This window comes from Theropithecus gelada, chromosome X (genome assembly GCF_003255815.1).
Source record: "Theropithecus gelada isolate Dixy chromosome X, Tgel_1.0, whole genome shotgun sequence".
In the NCBI taxonomy this organism is placed as follows: Eukaryota; Metazoa; Chordata; class Mammalia; order Primates; family Cercopithecidae; genus Theropithecus; species Theropithecus gelada.
The window spans coordinates 10,567,964-10,584,948 of record NC_037689.1 but is presented as its reverse complement, the minus strand read 5'-3'; the positions used below and the strand labels follow the sequence as shown (position 1 = coordinate 10,584,948).

The 16,985-nt window shown below is 51.4% G+C and overlaps 2 protein-coding genes across 8 annotated transcripts in view; both read left to right on the top strand.

The window, feature by feature from the left end:
• Positions 1 to 118: 118 nt before the first annotated feature.
• Positions 119 to 12,042, top strand: PORCN (porcupine O-acyltransferase). Of its 4 annotated transcripts, XM_025371703.1 has the most exons (15): positions 125 to 263; positions 943 to 1,115; positions 2,465 to 2,657; positions 3,063 to 3,106; positions 3,496 to 3,677; positions 3,758 to 3,888; positions 4,004 to 4,021; positions 5,311 to 5,325; positions 5,424 to 5,549; positions 5,709 to 5,809; positions 6,899 to 6,975; positions 7,072 to 7,135; positions 7,239 to 7,324; positions 8,371 to 8,481; positions 11,601 to 12,042. In XM_025371703.1, exons 2-15 carry the CDS (start codon positions 980 to 982, stop codon positions 11,700 to 11,702), a joined length of 1,386 nt encoding a protein of 461 aa, XP_025227488.1. In that variant the 5' UTR covers positions 125 to 263; positions 943 to 979; the 3' UTR covers positions 11,703 to 12,042. The 4 variants fall into 4 exon arrangements, with proteins under 4 accessions (XP_025227491.1, XP_025227488.1, XP_025227489.1 ...); XM_025371704.1 differs by lacking the exon at positions 5,311 to 5,325; XM_025371706.1 differs by lacking the exons at positions 4,004 to 4,021; positions 5,311 to 5,325 and having other exon boundaries at positions 119 to 263; positions 728 to 1,115; positions 2,536 to 2,657.
• EBP (EBP, cholestenol delta-isomerase) overlaps positions 11,990 to 16,985 on the top strand; it is an 8,990-nt gene continuing 3,994 nt past the window's right edge. Inside the window, exons 1-3 of one of the 4 annotated variants that reach the window (XM_025371708.1) lie at positions 11,990 to 13,149; positions 13,440 to 13,499; positions 14,938 to 15,309. In XM_025371708.1, the coding sequence (XP_025227493.1) occupies positions 13,454 to 13,499; positions 14,938 to 15,309 (418 nt within the window). In that variant the 5' untranslated portion in view covers positions 11,990 to 13,149; positions 13,440 to 13,453. Of the gene's footprint in view, positions 13,500 to 14,937; positions 15,310 to 16,985 lie in introns of all 4 variants that reach the window. The other 3 variants (XM_025371710.1, XM_025371709.1, XM_025371707.1) reach the window with 3 other exon arrangements.

Here is a 16,985-nt window from a genome sequence, read left to right as displayed (position 1 = left end):
GCGCGCCGACGTCCCCCCGCGCCCGGCTCCCCTCAATCCTCCTGCTCCCCTCCTCCGCGTCCCCGTCCCCGCCCCCCTCCCGCTCTCCCATTGGCCGAGCCGGCGGCCGGGCCGCCCCGGGATTTAAAGGGCCCGCTCGCCGCGCCGCCCTGGGAGCCGCTGCTGGTCCCGGCCTTGCGGCCTGCGGGGGAGGCTGCCCGGAGGAGGCAGCGGCGGCGGCAGCGCGTCCTCGGTCCCCAGGACCACGGCTTCTTTCCTGCCAGGTAGGTCGCCAGTAGTGCGCACGCGGCTCCCCAGCTCCCATCCCTGAGCCGGCCTCCCCGGGTGGATCTGTAGCGCGAGCGCTAGGACCCCCTCCCCATCACCTTTCCGACTCTCCCTCCGGCTATGTCCTCTGCCACCACCTCCTTGCAGTCCCCAGACCTGGGCAGGACTTTGTTGGCGGCCTCTCGCCGGGTGGGGATGAGATGAGGCGCGCGGAGGATACAGGACAAACCCCCGCCCCGCGCCGCTGCATCCATACAAGGAGAGATGCACACGGCCCCCAAGTGTCACAGAATCCCCCTCTCTGCCCTCCACTCAGAGCGACTCTACCTTGGAAACCAGGGATTCCCCTTCCCGTCGCCCGCCCCATTTGATATATGGGCCTGAAATGTATGCCATCCCATCACCATCGGACTGGACTGTTCACAGCATTGGAGAGACAGAGGTCCTTCATTCACTCCAGGTCACAGGCTGTGCGTGTGCATGCCGAACACTCACATGCACACAGCTGGTGGCTCAGTCTGATGTACCTGACTTCTCACACCCTCCCCCAGTCCTCCAGTACGTGCCTTTACATGGGTTGGGCAGCCCCAAGCTGAAATGTGAGTGTCGGAGTCCATCCCTTAAGCGAGGTCTGCCCCACGGACACCCGCTCCCTCTGTGTCCATGCTTTGACAGATCTATCCATCTGGCCATCCATCCGTGGGGGTCCGCAATGGCCACCTTCAGCCGCCAGGAATTTTTCCAGCAGCTACTGCAAGGCTGTCTCCTGCCTACTGCCCAGCAGGGCCTTGACCAGATCTGGCTGCTCCTTGCCATCTGCCTCGCCTGCCGCCTCCTCTGGAGGCTCGGTAAGTGCCTGCCATACGGTGCGCCACCATGCCAGGCCATATCAGACCTCCCACATTCATCCGTATCGAGCCACACCTTACCCTGCCACATCCTGCCAGGCCCCAGCATGTCCAAGCTGGGCCCCAACACGTTCAGCCCCACCACATCCCACCAGGCCAAACCCCATTCCACCATACTGCATCCTGCTATGCCAGCCACCCCATGCCACGCCACACCAAGCCACATCCTGCCATGCCAAGCCATGCCCTTCAGTATTCCTGGGTTCTGGGATTCCGGAAAGTGAGATTCTTGGATCTTGGGATTCTGAAATGTCTACATCCCAAGGTTATAAGACATTGCCATGCTGATGTCACAGGGTTATGGAATCCCAAAGTACCGTGATTACAGGGTTTGGAGATTCTGACAATTGAAATTCTCACATTCTAGACTTCTGAAATGTTGGCGTTTGTGGATTTCTATAATCAGGGCATGATGCATTTTCTGGATTCTAGGATTCTGAAATGTTTCCACAGTCATAGCAGGCCTGTATCTTAATGAAAGATTCCAAGTCCCCAAGATTCCTATAGGAGGCAGAGATTTCTGGAAATCTGAGATCCGAAGGTTCTACACTTTCTTTTTTCTTTTCTTTTTTTTTTTTTTTTTAATGGATGTTCTATTTTTTCCCAGGTTTATTATTTTGAAATATTTCAAAGCTACTGAAATGTTGAAAAAATAGTACAATGAGCACCCACGTATGCATCACCAGATTCTCTGTCAACATCTTGCCACATTAACTGGCTCTATCTATCTATCTATCTATCTATCTATCTATCCATCCATCTATCTATCTATCTATCTATCCATCCATCTATCTATCATCTTCCTGAATTGCTTGAATAACCTGCTGACATCATGACACTGTACCTCACATCCTTCAGTGTGTGGCCCCTGAGAACAAGGACATCATCCCCCACAAACACATCCTCCACCATCACCCCCCAAGACATTGAATCTGGATACAATAATGTTATCCTATATAAATTGATATCTGAATTTCTTCCAGGGTCCCCCAAATGCCCTTTACAGATGTTTCTTTTCTTTAAACCCAGGCCCTGCCACCCTCTCCAGCTCCCCAACACCTGCTTTGGCCCCTCCAATCCCACTACATTCCAGCCTGAAGGCCTTTGCCCTGGCTACGCCCTCTGCCCAGGTCATCCTCCCCTTCCTACCAGCCCACCAACCTTCTCTTTCTTGTTCTCCCTCTCTCCCTCCCTCCCTCCCTCCCTTCCTCCCTTCCTCCCTTCCTCCCACTCCCTCTCTCTCTCTTTCTCGTTCTTTCTCTCCCTTTCTTTCTCCCTTTCACCCAAAGGGTTGCCATCCTACCTGAAGCATGCAAGCACCGTGGCAGGCGGGTTCTTCAGCCTCTACCACTTCTTCCAGCTGCACATGGTTTGGGTCGTGCTGCTCAGCCTCCTGTGCTACCTCGTGCTGTTCCTCTGCCGACATTCCTCCCATCGAGGCGTCTTCCTCTCTGTCACCATCCTCATCTACCTACTCATGGGGTATGAGTGTGCATCCGTATCCTCACACTGTTGGCTGAAGTGCGTGGGTGGGTCCCCAGGCCCCTGATGAAGTTGTCCAAGACAGGGAAGGTGGTGAGATTCCCTGGAGAAACAAGGGAGTCTGGGAGAATCATTTGCCTATGAGGAGAAACAGAACAGGGAAGGTGTGGAGTGTCCCTGGAGAAGGGAATCTGGGAGATTTGTCCTTTCACAGGACTGTAAGGGACAGGTTGGGCATGGGCTCCCCCTGGAGGAGGAAGCCTGGGAGAATTTTTCTGCCATGAGACTGTTGTAGGATAGGAGGAGGCAGAACCCTCTGGGCACCTTGGTCCCCCCTTCCCCCGTCCCCCGTGGTCTCAGAGGCCATGAGTGTCATGGGACCAAGACCAGCACCTTTTTCCTCAGTGAGATGCACATGGTAGACACCGTGACATGGCACAAGATGCGAGGTAGGTAGCCCTGCCCCTGCTCCTCTCACCTGCCCAACCCCCCTGCCCCACTCCGTGTCTCCTAACTGCCCCCACCCTGTGCCTTTCCTCCCCTGCTTTTACCTGCCCACCCCACTGCACATGCAGACCTCACATTACCCTCGGGTCCGTGTCTCTTTCCACTGTGCATTTTCCCGAAGTCTGTCTGTCTCGTGTCATGTACGTGCCTGACTCTCTGGAGTAAGGGCATCTATCTGTCCTGGGCTTCCTTGTCCACCTGCCTATCTGTCCCATGCCCACCTATCCATCCTTGTGCCCCCTTTTCCTACCACATCTCACCTGATGCACCTGCTCCCTGCCATGCTGATCTGCTCTCTGCCCATCCACTTGACCATGGGCACCATACATAGGGGCCCAGATGATTGTGGCCATGAAAGCAGTGTCTCTGGGTTTTGACCTGGACCGGGGCGAGGTGGGTGCGGTGCCCTCGCCGGTGGAGTTCATGGGCTACCTCTACTTCGTGGGCACCATCGTGTTCGGGCCCTGGATATCCTTCCACAGCTACCTACAAGCTGTCCAAGGCCGCCCACTGGTGAGGTCCTGAGTGGATGGGTGGGCAGGGACTGTGGGAGCCACCCTGGGGCAGCACTCATGGAGCCTTGATCCCTACAGAGCTGCCGATGGCTGCAGAAGGTGGCCCGGAGCCTGGCACTGGCCCTGCTGTGCCTTGTGCTGTCCACTTGCGTGGGCCCCTACCTCTTCCCGTACTTCATCCCCTTCGATGGTGACCGCCTCCTTCGCAAGTGAGCACAGCCTTTGAGGCCCCTGCCCAGCAATGAGGGGGTTGGGTAGGGACCCACGGTTTCCCCAGTTCTGAGCCTGTCTCTTAATGCTTCTTTCTGTCTTCTGTTACTACAGCAAGAAACGCAAAGCCAGGTAAATGAGGGCAGGTGTGAGGGCGCGTGGAATGGGGCTGACGTGAGTGGGGGCAGAGCCCATGACCAATGGGTTCTGTGTGTCCAAGTGTGTCTGACCGTCAACTCCATGACTAGACAGAGACTGTGGCTGGCTGGCTGGCTGACCAAGCTTGGCTCTGTGACTCTGTATGACTGACACTCCAACACATACTATGTGTCTAGCTGTCCATCTGTTCAGCTGTCTCGCTGTTAGAAGCGAGTCACATAACTGTCATGGAGAGTGACAAGTGTGTGTTTGTTGGGTGACTTTAACCTGTCAGTGACTCTGGCTAGGGATATGTATGGGTTGTTTGTCTATTGGCCACTGACCCCCAGAATGTAAGCCTGTGAGTGGCTGTCTGGCTGTGCCGTCAATGATAGGGTGCGTGGCTGTCATTGGATAAGATAAATCTGTGTTGATGATTCTGATTTTTTGTAGCTTTGGCCAGGAGTGGATCTGACTGTGGCTTGTCATATGCCTGTCTGTGGAGTTCATGGGCTACCTCTGCCTGTGTGTCTGCCTTGCCTGATGGCTTGGTGTTGTCTAGCTGAGGGGTTGTACCCAACTCTGGTCTGTGCCTGCCTACAGGACTGACTGCCTCTGGTTTGAATATAGGGTTTGATTGGGCTCTTTGGTTGTATGGCCCCTGCCCCACTCCCTGACTGCTGTTTAGGTCTAATGCCAAATGAGTCTCCAAAAGGTCAAGTGACTTGACCAGTGTCACCCAGCTAAGCAGCCAGGCATGAATCCCAGGCCTAACTTCAGAACCTATACTTTTTCCAACGCAAGATGCTGCCTGTTTTTGACCATGTCTGATTGCAACTAGTAGGGGGGGTGTGTGTGTGCATAGCAGGGTGTTTGATGTTCTCTGTGCCCCGCTCAGGGATTTTTGGCTGTCCTATGGTCACTGAGTCAGGTTAGAGCACTGCAAGGCTGGGAGTCTGATATTTGTGTCTGGCTGTTAGAGGGTGCAGGTCTGTGAAGTCGGGCCTCTGATGGTGGCTGGCTTTGGCCGTCTGGCCATGTGAGCCTGCCACATTATAGGACATATTATAAGACATGCCATATTATAGGACAGCTCATGCATCCGTTTGAGCCACATAAGACTAACTGCCTGAGGGTGGATGTCTGTGTGTGACTATCATAGGTCACCTTTTTTGCGGTTACATTTTGTCTGTCTTGTCTGAACAATTCAGACCAGCCTCCAGGGCCTCTCTGACTCTCTTTTCTTTCTTCTCTGCTGCCTTCCTGACCCCTGGGGGCCCTAGGGGCACCATGGTAAGGTGAGTCTACAGAGCGGGGCCCAGGATGCTGACATGTGGTGGGGTATCATGTTGGGACCTGAACGTGATGCCTCTCACCCCTGCCCCTTTCTCCCCAGGTGGCTGCGAGCCTACGAGAGTGCTGTCTCCTTCCACTTCAGCAACTATTTTGTGGGCTTTCTGTCCGAGGCCACAGCCACGTTGGCGGGGGCTGGCTTTACCGAGGAGAAGGATCACCTGGAATGGTGGGAGGGCTTGGGGACCCCCTCTCCCACAGGGTGCTGCCTAGAGGAGCTGCAGGGAGGAGGGCGGGTGCTCCCAGGGAGGGAAACAGCCAAGACAGAAGTGTGGTGGTCAGATGAGTTGAGATCCCAAATGGATGTGCATATCTCTTCTGCCAACAGGGACCTGACGGTGTCTAAGCCACTGAATGTGGAGCTGCCTCGGTCAATGGTGGAAGTTGTCACAAGCTGGAACCTGCCTATGTCTTATTGGCTAAATAACTGTGAGTCACCAAGTCACCACTCCAGCTATGTTGGTAATCCAGGCCCTTTCATACATTCATACAACATTTACTGAGCACCTTCCGTGTGCTAGGCACCCAAAATCCCTACCCTTGTGGAGCTGCAGTTCTCCTGGGGGGCAGATGATACATAAGAGAAAAAAATACATAATAGCTCAGGTGTTGATAAGTGCTATGGTAAAAAAAAAAAAAAAGATAAAGCAGGTAAAGGTGATCCAGGAGTGCTGGCAGGAGATAGGAGTGGGGAGGGTGGGGTATTGCAATTGTAAAAAATTAGCCAGGGCAAGTCTCCCCGAGGAGGTGACATTGGAGCAAAGACGCAAGGCAGGTGAGGGAGCAGGGAGTGCAGATATATGGGGGAGGAATGTAGCAGATGCGGGAACAGCAGGTGCAAAGGTCCTGAGGTGGGAACTTGCTTGGTGCATGGGGAACAGCAAGAAAGCCAGCCGGGGCAGGAGCAGAGTGAGCCAGGGGCCAGTGGCAGGCAATGAGGTCAGGGAGGGCCTGGAGGGTCTCGTGGGCCACAGAGAGGACTTTGGCTTTTTCTTTGAGAGAGATGAGCGCCACGGCAGGGCTCCAAGCTGAGGAGGGCCTTGGGCTGACTCAGGTTGCAACAGGATCCCTCTGGCTGCTGTGAGGACAGACTGAGGGGAGGGGGCAAGGATGCAGCAGTGAGGAGGCCACTGCCATCACCAGGCCAGTGATGGTGGTGGCGGCAGTGGATGTGGAGAGGAGAGCTCAGATTCTGGCATATTCTGAAGGTGGAACTCACACGATTTGCTGAATTTGGATGTGGGAGTTTGGGGAGGGCAAATGAAGGGTAATTCCCAGGTTTTTGCCCTGAGGAACTGGAAGGGTGGAGTTGACATTGACTGAACTTGATGAGACTGGGAGGAGCAGGCTCGGGGGAAGATCAGGAGCTGGGCTTCGGGCATGTGAAGTTTGAGGCCATCTAAGGACTTTATCCTGGGGGCTCCAACAGGTTGTGGGTATTCTCATCCTGCCGATGGCCTTCCAGGAGGGGCTGGGGGACTCTCAGGAGAATTTTGTCCCACATCTCTTCCCCTCCAGATGTTTTCAAGAATGCTCTCCGCCTGGGGACCTTCTCAGCTGTCCTGGTCACCTATGCAGCCAGCGCCCTCCTACATGTGAGCAGGGTGGAGCAGGATCAGGGTGGAAGCTGGGTGGGGGCGGGTGGCAGGGCCTCTTCCTCACTCATTCCATTGTCCCCTGCACTCCCCCAGGGCTTCAGCTTCCACCTGGCTGCGGTCCTGCTATCCCTGGCTTTTATCACTTACGTGGAGCATGGTGAGTGCAGGGCCCAGCCCAGCCGATGGATAGGTTGGTCGGGGGCTGGAGCCAGCCTCCCCTGAGGCTAACCTGACCCCCTTACCTCTCCCCACTGCCCCAGTCCTCCGGAAGCGCCTGGCTCGGATCCTCAGTGCCTGTGTCTTGTCAAAGCGGTGCCCGCCAGACTGTTCACACCAGCATCGCTTGGTGAGGGTTCAGCCTGGGCAACCTTGTGCCCAACACTCCCCGTCAAAAATGTTCCTTCTGTCTCTACCTTGTGTCTGTCTCAGGGTGCCCAACTTCTTCTTTTGGTGCCTGAGCCATCCCCATAACCTCTCCTCTATTCGCTAGCATCTGTTTCCCTAACAGGCATTTATCGAGCATCTGCTGTATACACACCTGGCATTTGTTTCCCCCAATGAACATCCGTTGAGTGCCTGTTGGTGCTCTAGGTGCTGGAGACATGGTGAACGAAACAGACCGGAGTCCCAGCACTATGGGACAAGCATTTTAACCCGGCAGACAGTAGATAAAAAATGAGTCAGTAAAGTCTAATAATAGTGTGTCAGATTGCAAGTAGTGCTAAGGAGAAAATGCGTAAGGAAAAGGTGATTCCTTTATGGGGGTGATTTCCATTTGAAATAGGGAGGTCAGAGAAGCCTCCCTGGTGAGGTGACGTTTGAGGCCTTTAACCGAAGGAGGTGAGAGAGGGAAACGTTCCAGGCAGAGGGACACCCAGTGGAAAGGCCCTGAGGTAGGAGAGGGCCTGGAATCTTTGAGGAATAGCAAGGCAGCCAGTGTGGCTTGAGCAGAGGTAGGGTGGGGAGGGGAGATGGGTGGGAGGCATGGGCCCGCTAGGTCATGGTAGGGATTTGGTTTGGTTTGGTTTTGTGTTTTTCATTCTGTTTGCAATAAGAAGTACAGACAACCTCATATTTGTCTCCCACCCAACTCCCGTTCATTACTATAAAGCCCCGACTCAAAGCCCTGCCACTCTTCCTCCTCTGCCTGGAGACTCGAAGCTCCCCAACCCAGGATGCCCTCACTGTGAACAGTACCCTCATCCTTGGATGCCTCTGTACTCCCATAGGAGGCTCCCTGAACCATCTCTTCCCTATCTCAGGGGGTACCCTGGGCATTCTCAGTCCTGGAACCCATTGTGCCCTGTGTGTCCCCTGGGCTCCCCCACGAAGGAGGAGGTGGGACACAGTGAGTAGGTCCAGTTGCCAAATATATCCATCTGTCCCCCACAGGGTCTGGGGGTGCGAGCCTTAAATTTGCTCTTTGGAGCCCTGGCCATCTTCCACCTGGCCTACCTGGGCTCCCTGTTTGATGTCGATGTGGACGACACCACAGAGGAGCAGGTGAGGTGGGGCCCTGGGCTGTGTGGTTAACCAAGGGTGGCGCTACCTGGCAGGGGGAAACCATGAGGACAAAGGCTGGGAAGCTGAGGCCTGAGCTCCTCAGACTGTGCTGCTTCGCCTGGGCAGCCAGTGCTCCTTGGTCCTTTCCCATAGTCCCTCTGCTTGAGTCACACTATTAGGTCTTTTATTTGGATGAAGTATGCAAAATATGTTTATTTATTTTACTTATAAAATTACTTTTAGGCTGGGCATGGTGGCTCACGCCTGTAATCCCAGCACTTTGGGAGGCCGTGGCAGACGGATTACTTGAGGTCAGGAGTTCAAGATCAGCCTGGCCAACCCTTTGAAACCCTGTCTCTACCAAAAATGTAAAAAATTAGCCAGGCGTGATGGTGCGCACCTGTAATTCCAGGTACTCGGGAGGCTTAGGCAGGATAATCACTTGAACCCAGGAGGCGGAGGTTGCAGTGAGCCCATGCCACTGCACTCCAGCCTGGGCAACAGAGCGAGACTCTGTCTCAAAAAAAAAAAATTCATTTTATAGAAATGGAGTGGAAAATCCAGGTTTTACTTGTGTTAATTATTTCACTTCATTATCGTTTAGGTAGAATTTGCAAGACTTCTTATTTAATTTTTTTTTTTTTTTTGAGACAAGGTTTGTCACCAGGCTAAAGTGCAGTGGCGTGATCACAGCCCACTGCAGCCTCACATTCCTGGGCTCAAGCCATCCTTCTGCCTCAACCTCCTGAGTAGCTGGGACTACAGGTGCATGACACTAAGCCTGGTTAATGTTTTTTAAATTTTTTTGTGGAGACAGTGTCTCCCTATGTTGCCCAGGCTGGTCTTGAACTCCTAGGCTCAAGCAATCCCCCTGCCTCAATCTCCCAAAGTGTTAGGATAACAGGCATGAGCACCTTGTTTTATTTAATTAATATATATATATTATTATTATTATTATTTTAGATGGAGTCTTGCTCTTGTTGCCCAGGCTGGAGTGCAATGGTGCAATCTCGGCTCACTGCAACCTCCACCTCCTGGGTTCAAGCAATTCTCCTGCCTCAGCCTCCTGAGTAGCTGGGATTACAGGCATGTGCCACCATGCTGGGCTAATTTTTGTACTTTTAATAGAGACGGGATTTTGTCATGTTGGCCAGGCTGGTCTTGAACTCCTGGCCTCAGGTGATCTGCCCGCCTCAGCCTCCCAAAGTGCGGGGATTACAGGCGTGAGCCACCGCGCCCGGCCAAAAAATATGTATTTTATTTTACTTAGGTTGAGTGTACAAACCCTGGATTCTGCACTTTAAAAATTTTTCATTAAAATGTATGCACTATTTTTGTTCATGTTGAGTATGCAAATTCCAGATTTTACTCCTTTTTAAATTAAAAACGATTTAAAAATAACATTTATTCATATGGCTCTTGCAGAATCCAGGTTTTTGCTTCTCCTTTAGTTAGGTTTCAGTTGAAAACAAAACTTCATGTTTTTTGACATTAAAAAAGTTTTTAATTCAGGTTAAGTGTGCAAAATCTGGGATTTGCTTTTTTTTTTTTTTTTTTTTTTTTTTGAGACATGGTCTCACTCTGTCACTCAGGCACCCAGGCTGAAGTGCAGTGGCACAATCATAGCTCACTGCAGCCTCAAACTCCCAGACTCGAGCAATCCACCCATCTCAGCCTCCCAGGTAGCTGGGACTAGAGATGCATGACACCACACCTGGCTTTTTGCTTCTTTTTAAATAAAGTTTTTGTTTTGTTTTCATTAAAATATTTTTAAATAGTGAATGCCTATCACATGGTTCAAAAACCAAACAGTATTCAAGATATTCAGAGAAAAGACTTACTCCTACCCTCTGCCCGCTACCCTCTTACAGGTTACATGGTGAGACGGGGTTTCACCATGTTGGCCAGGCTGGTCTCAAACTCCTGACCTCAGGTAATCCACCCGCCTTGACCTCCCAAAGTGCTGGGATTACAGGCATGAGCCACCGCACCAAGCCCACTTTTATCCTTTTATTAAAATATCTTTCCAAAATTTAAACATATCAAACAAATATAAAAATATATTTTAATTCTACCCCCTTGCCAGTTTTTACCCTAAAGATAACACACAAATGATACTGTTCTGCAATTTTTGAAAATCTTCCACATCAGAATATAGTGTCCTCATTCATTTTTTCCACCATGAGGAAGTGACACAGTTTAATTTTTCTCTTATTGGTGAACATCAGGTGATTTCTAGTCCTTTCCTATTGCAAGTGATGCTGCAGCAGGAACTCTGTACCCACGTGGATCCACACAGGTGCAGACAGATCTGTAGGATCTGTTCCTGATAGTCTCAATGGAGTAGTACTTTTGTGCTCTCCCACCAGCAATGCCTGAACGTGCCTGCTGCCCCACCAGTACAGAGTGCCTCTCAAGCTTCCTGGATATGTTTGCCACTTCAGTAAAGAAGATGGCCGGGCGGGGTGGCTCATGCCTGTAATCCCAGCACTTTGGGACGCCCAGGCGGGCAGATCACTTGAGGTCAGGAGTTCGAGACCAGCCTGACCAACATGGCGAAACCCCATCTCTACTAAAAGTACAAAAATTAGCTGGGCATGGTGGTGCAGCATCTGTAATCCCAGCTACTCAGGAGGCTAAGGCAGGAGAATCGCTTCAACCCGGGAGGTAGAGGTTGCAGTGAGCTGAGATCGTGCCACTGTACTCCAGCCTGGGTGACAGAATGAGACCCTGTCTCAAAAAGAAACTAAATAAAATGAGGAAGATTATGAATGAGGCTGAGCATCTTTTCATATGTTTAAGAGCCATTTGTTTTTCCTTTACTGGAATGACCTATTATTTCACCTTCTCTGGCAATTTTTCTTTCCAAAAAATTGATTTTTAGGAGCTCTTTATATATTAGGGAGATAACAGGTCAGAGAATGGGATCACTTTGTTTTTAAAATGATTTTTAAAGAAGAAGACAAAAACTATATCTGGTCACCTTTCATATGTACCTAGGCCCTTCTGTGGGGCCTCACCTAGAGCAGTCACAGAAATGTCCTTGGGCAAAGGATGGGTTTTCCTGAGAACTTCTTTGTCCTTGTTAAGTGGGACCATCACCTCTTTCTCTCCCACAGGGCTATGGCATGGCATACACTGTCCACAAGTGGTCAGAGCTCAGCTGGGCCAGTCACTGGGTCACTTTTGGATGCTGGATCTTCTACCGTCTCATAGGCTGAGGCACATCTGTGGACCCTCATAACCCTCTTAAGACCCCTTTCAGGGTACCACTGATGGGGGATGAGGGAAGGCCCTCTCTCTACTCCCTGACCCCCTCCATCCTTGACCCCCAACACCTCAACACACACACACACACACACACACACACACACACAAATCACACCATTTCCATGCCTGTCAATCCCCACCCCACCACAAGGCGGGAAGGGGGTGGTCCCTGTTGGGGCCTAGGGGTGGGGGATGCTTGGGGAAACAGAGAGGGGGAGATCTAGGGCCTCCTCGCCTTCCTTCTTCCTTTTTATATACAATTTGTTATTGTCAAATAAAAGTAGGAAATATACAGTAGGCTTCTTCTTCACTGCTCAGAGGCGAATAGGAGTGAGTGAGGAAGGGGGCACAGCATGGATAAAGGTTTGGAAGCTGGAAACCATGAAGAGAGAGCAGACTGTGATTGGTTCATGGTTAGTTTATGATTGTTTGATTAGATGAAGAGCCTGAAGATGGCAGGATCCTGGTCCTGCTTGGTTTGATTAAGGCAGGGACAGAGTGCATAGTTGGATGTGGGGGAGGCCTGATTGGCTGGAAAACTGAAGGATCCCCATTCTGATTGGTTGCTCTGAGTGGGACACAGAGGAGAGAAAGCAAGAGAGATGAAGGGTTGGTGCCTATTTGTCCTTAGGACTGAGGGTTGTGGGTTCTAATTGGATGGGAGGTCTGGGATGGGTCTGGATTCTGATTGATTGCTCCATCTGGGGGCCCACTAGTGGTTAGGCGTTTGATTGGCTTTTTAGAACTGGCACACGGAGATTGAGGGTCTTCATGCCAATTGGTCAGTAGGACTGAGAGGCCTGCGTTCTGATTCATTCTTCTGACCTGAGGTCGGGAGAAGAGAGAATGACCGCTGCTATTAGGACTGAGGAGTTCTGAGCACTGAAGAGCTGGGGAGGGGGTGGTTGCAGTGTATAGCATGTGATCTTCCTGTAACAGTTTCTTTGCATCATGCTGAGGGTTACTCTACTTAGAAAAGGGCGGAGGTGAAAGGATGCAACGCAACGCTAATTTCACCAGCGGAAGAAGAGGATACACACCTTAATGAGTCCCTGTTTTGATCGACTGATAAGGGAATGAGGAAATTGAAGCCAGGACTCGATGCAAAGTGGCTACGGATCCAAAACGCCCACTAACCTTGGCCCGCCCCAGTCTCCACCCCAAACCTGACTCAGGTGAAAATGGCGCCACGCGTGGGGGCGGGGCCAGCGGCACACAGAGAGTGCCCATTGGTTGGGAGCGGCACGGGCCGTCTTCTTCGCTTCACCATTGGCCCGCTCCGTCAGGCAAGAGAACCCAAGAGGGGATGAGCCCGAACTGGGGATGTGACAGAGCGCGAGAGCCAACCTAGAGAGGTCCCGGAGCCCGTGTCGGAGGCCGCTGCCATCGCGCGGCTGGGTGAGTGCCCTCCACCCGGCCCCCTGCTCCCTCCCCTAGCTCTCCCCGGCTACGCGGCCAGCCCTTGGCGTGCCAGCGCGAGACCGTTTGCCACCCTCCCCCCGCCACCACCGCCCTCTGGCGCCTGAGCTAGACCACCAGCTACCGCACGGTTGTCCGGACGACAGAAGATCCGCCTTCTCACTGGGCAGCGGGATTGGAGGGTTCTGGTTCGGATTGGTGGGCTTTGTGTTCCGTTCTAGCGCTGCACGCCAGACACCGCCCTTTCCAAATCCGTCTCTTCCGTACAGGTTGACGGCGTTGCATGCTCTCGCGGGGAGGCTCTGGCTTTCCAAACGCTGGCACCGAGGGTTGTAGCTCTGATTCGTTTTCTTTCCTCTGTCCCCCAGCCGCAGTTTTCAGAACTGCGTGGGGGAGGGAATAGCTTTTTGTTGAACGGTGCAAGACGCTGACCTGTGCAACGGGACCTCGCCTGGTTCCTGTGTCTCTTACCAAACCGTGACCCCGGAGCACAGGACTGGGTTTGGTGGTCGTGAGCAGTTTGTGACCCTTGAATGAAGACACCAGGACTGGTCCTGTATATCCCTCGCCAGACTGACCAGGGAGAGCTGGGATCAGGTGTTGTTCCCATGTGCCTCCCACCAGACTTTGACCCCTGAGGGCTGAGACCGGGACTGTTTCTACCACATCATAATGTGGCTCCTAGAGGGCTGGAACAAGCTTTCAGTCTTTCTGTGGCCTTATGTTTCAGTTATGTTCTTTTTCTTTTCTTTTTCATTTTGATACAGAGTCTTGCTCTGTCGCCCAGGCTGGAGTGCAGTGGCCTGATCTCGGCTCACTGCAACCTCCGCCTCCCAGGTTCAAGCGATTCTCCTCCTCAGCCTCCTGAATAGCTGTAACTACAGGCACACGCCACCACACCTGGCTAATTTTTGTATTTTTAGTAGAGATGGAGTTTCGCCATGTTGGCCAGGCTGGTCTTGAACTCCTGAGCTCCAGTGAGCCACTCGTCTTGGCCTCCCAAAGTGCTGTGATTACAGGCGTGAGCCACCACGCCGGGCCTTCTTTTTTAGAGGCAGAGTCTCAGGCTGGAGTGCAGTGATGTGGTCACTGCTCACTCCAGCCTTGAAGTCCTGGGCTCAAAGCGATCCTGCCTCAGCCTACCTACTAGCTGGGACTACAGGCGTTTGTCACCACACCCAACTGATTTTATTTTTTTAGAGAGAAGAGTTACGCTAAGTTGCCCAGGCTGGACTTGAATTCCTGGCTTCAGGTGCTGCTCCTGCATCAGCCTCCCAAAACACTGGAATTACCAGCCACAGTGCCTGGCCTTTAGTCATGGTCTTAAAACAAAATGTAGGCCGGGCGCGGTGGCTCACACCTGTAATCCCAGCACTTTGGGAGGCCGAGGCGGGTGGATCACGAGATCAAGAGATCGAGACCATCCTGGCTAACACGGTGAAACCCCGTCTCTACTAAAAATACAAAAAAATTAGCCAGGCGTGGTGGCAGGCACCTGTAGTCCCAGCTACTCGGGAGGCTGAGGCAGGAGAATCGTTTGAACCCGGGAGGCAGAGGTTGCAGTGAGCCGAGGTTGTACCACTACACTCCAGCCTGGGAGACAGAGCAAGACTCCATCTGAAAACAAAACAAAACAAAACGGAATGTAATTAGAAGTGTTACAGTCCTGTCTGTTAACTGGTAAATTCGGTCCATTTACATTTCTTATGATAGTAAACTATTTGAATTAGATTTTATTATCTCATTCTGTGCTTTCTATTTGTCCAGGTGTTTCTGTTCCCTTTTTTTTTTTCTTCAACTTCCTGCCTATCCACACGCAGCCATCAGCCCACAAAGACATGACTACCAATGCGGGCCCGTTGCACCCATACTGGCCTCAGCACCTAAGACTGGACAACTTTGTACCTAATGACCGCCCCACCTGGCATATACTGGCTGGCCTCTTCTCTGTCACAGGGGTCTTAGTCGTGACCACATGGCTGTTGTCGGGTCGTGCTGCGGTTGTCCCACTGGGGACTTGGCGGCGACTGTCCCTGTGCTGGTTTGCAGTGTGTGGGTTCATTCACCTGGTGATCGAGGGCTGGTTCATTCTCTACTATGAGGACCTGCTTGGAGACCAAGCCTTCTTATCTCAACTCTGTGAGTCCTGAGTTTTTTCATGTGCTGTGGGATGGGATTTGCTGGGCAGGGATTGGCTTGCATGTTTACCTATCCACCTATTCTTCTTCCATTGATTTATTTTAAATTTTTATTTAACCTTTTAAACAATTTATTATAGGCTGGGCACGGTGGCTCACGCTTATAATCCCAGCACTTTGGGAGGCCGAGGCGGGCGGATCACTTGAGGTCAGGAATTTGAGACCAGCCTGGTCAACATGGCAAAACCCCATCTCTATTAAAAATACAAAAATTAGCCAGGCACGGTGGCTCACGCCTGTAATCCCAGCACTTTGGGAGGCCGAGCAGGCATATCACGAGGTCAGGAGTTCAAGACCAGCCAGGCCAAGATGGTGAACCCCATCTCTACTAAAAATACAAAAATTAGCCGGGTATGGTGGCACACGCCTGTAGTCGCAGCTACTTGGGAGGCTGAATCAGGAGAATTGCTTGAACCTGGGAGGCAGAGGTTGCAGTGAGCCAAGACCATGCCATTGCACTCCAGCCTGGGCAACAGAGTGAGACTTCGTCTTAAAAAAAAAAAAAAATTATTATGTATTCTTGTATTCTTCTTTTTTTTTTTTTTTTTGCCCTTCTCCTCCAAAACTGGTAGATAACTTATTTTTGAGACAAGGTCTTGCTGTGTTGCCCAGGCTGGAGTGCAGTGGCATGATGATTTCTCACTGCAGCCTCTAACTCCTAGGCTCAAGCAATTGTGTTGCCTCAGCCTCTGCAGTAGCTGGGACTATACTATAAGTGCACACCTCTATGCCTGGCTAATATTTTCACTTTTTTGTAGAGACAGGGTCTTGTTATGTTGCTCAGGCTGTTCTTTAACTCCTGGGCTCAAGCAATCCTTCCACCTCAGCCTCCCAACATTCTGGGATGACAGGTGCACACCACTGTGCCCAGCATTATTTAACTTTTTTGTTGCTTGTATATTCACATGGGTCAAAAAAACATTTAAAGAGATTTGCAGTGAAAATCTGCTTTCTATCCACCAAGTGTCCCCAAATACTGTTAGGCACTGTTGATAGTTGTTTATGTTTCTTTTCAGTTTATTTATACACATAAGTCTCAATTTGCTCAATTGTAAAAGGGAGATAATAGTAATATATGTAAGGCACTTAGAACAGTGTTTGGCAAACAGTGGTTGCCATGTAACTGTTCACTATTATTATTATTATCATTATTTGCACTTTCCCCATTTTACACAAATGGTAACGTGCTATATATACGTCTTTTTTTTTTTTTTTGAAACAGAGTCTCGCTCTGTCGCCCAGGCTGGAGTGCAGTGGTGCACTCTCTGCTCACTGCAAGCTCTGACTCCTGGGTTCATGCCATTCTCCTGCCTCAGCCTCCCAAGTAGCTGGGACTACAGGCGCACACCACCATGCCCAGCTAATTTTTTGTATTTTTAGTAAAGACGGGGTTTCACCACATTAGCCAGGGTGGTCTCCATCGTCCTGACCTCATGATCCGCCCGCCTTGGCCTCCCGAAGTGTTGGGATTACAGGCATGAGCCACTGCGCCCAGCCATGTGCTATATATACTTCTAATCTTTTCTCTTTTTCTTTCTTTCCTTACAAGAAAACCAAAGAAGCCATTTTCTTTTTTTTTTTTTTTTTTTTTTTTTTTTTTTTTTTTAATTTGTGGGG

Bases quoted from the DNA above. Each gene is read 5' to 3' on its own strand.
- PORCN (XM_025371703.1), top strand. From the start codon at position 980: ATGGCCACCTTCAGCCGCCAGGAATTTTTCCAGCAGCTACTGCAAGGC. The intron at 1,116-2,464 runs GTAAGTGCCTGC...TTTCACCCAAAG, and splicing joins CCGCCTCCTCTGGAGGCTCG to GGTTGCCATCCTACCTGAAG. The intron at 3,678-3,757 runs GTGAGGTCCTGA...TGATCCCTACAG, and splicing joins CTGTCCAAGGCCGCCCACTG to AGCTGCCGATGGCTGCAGAA.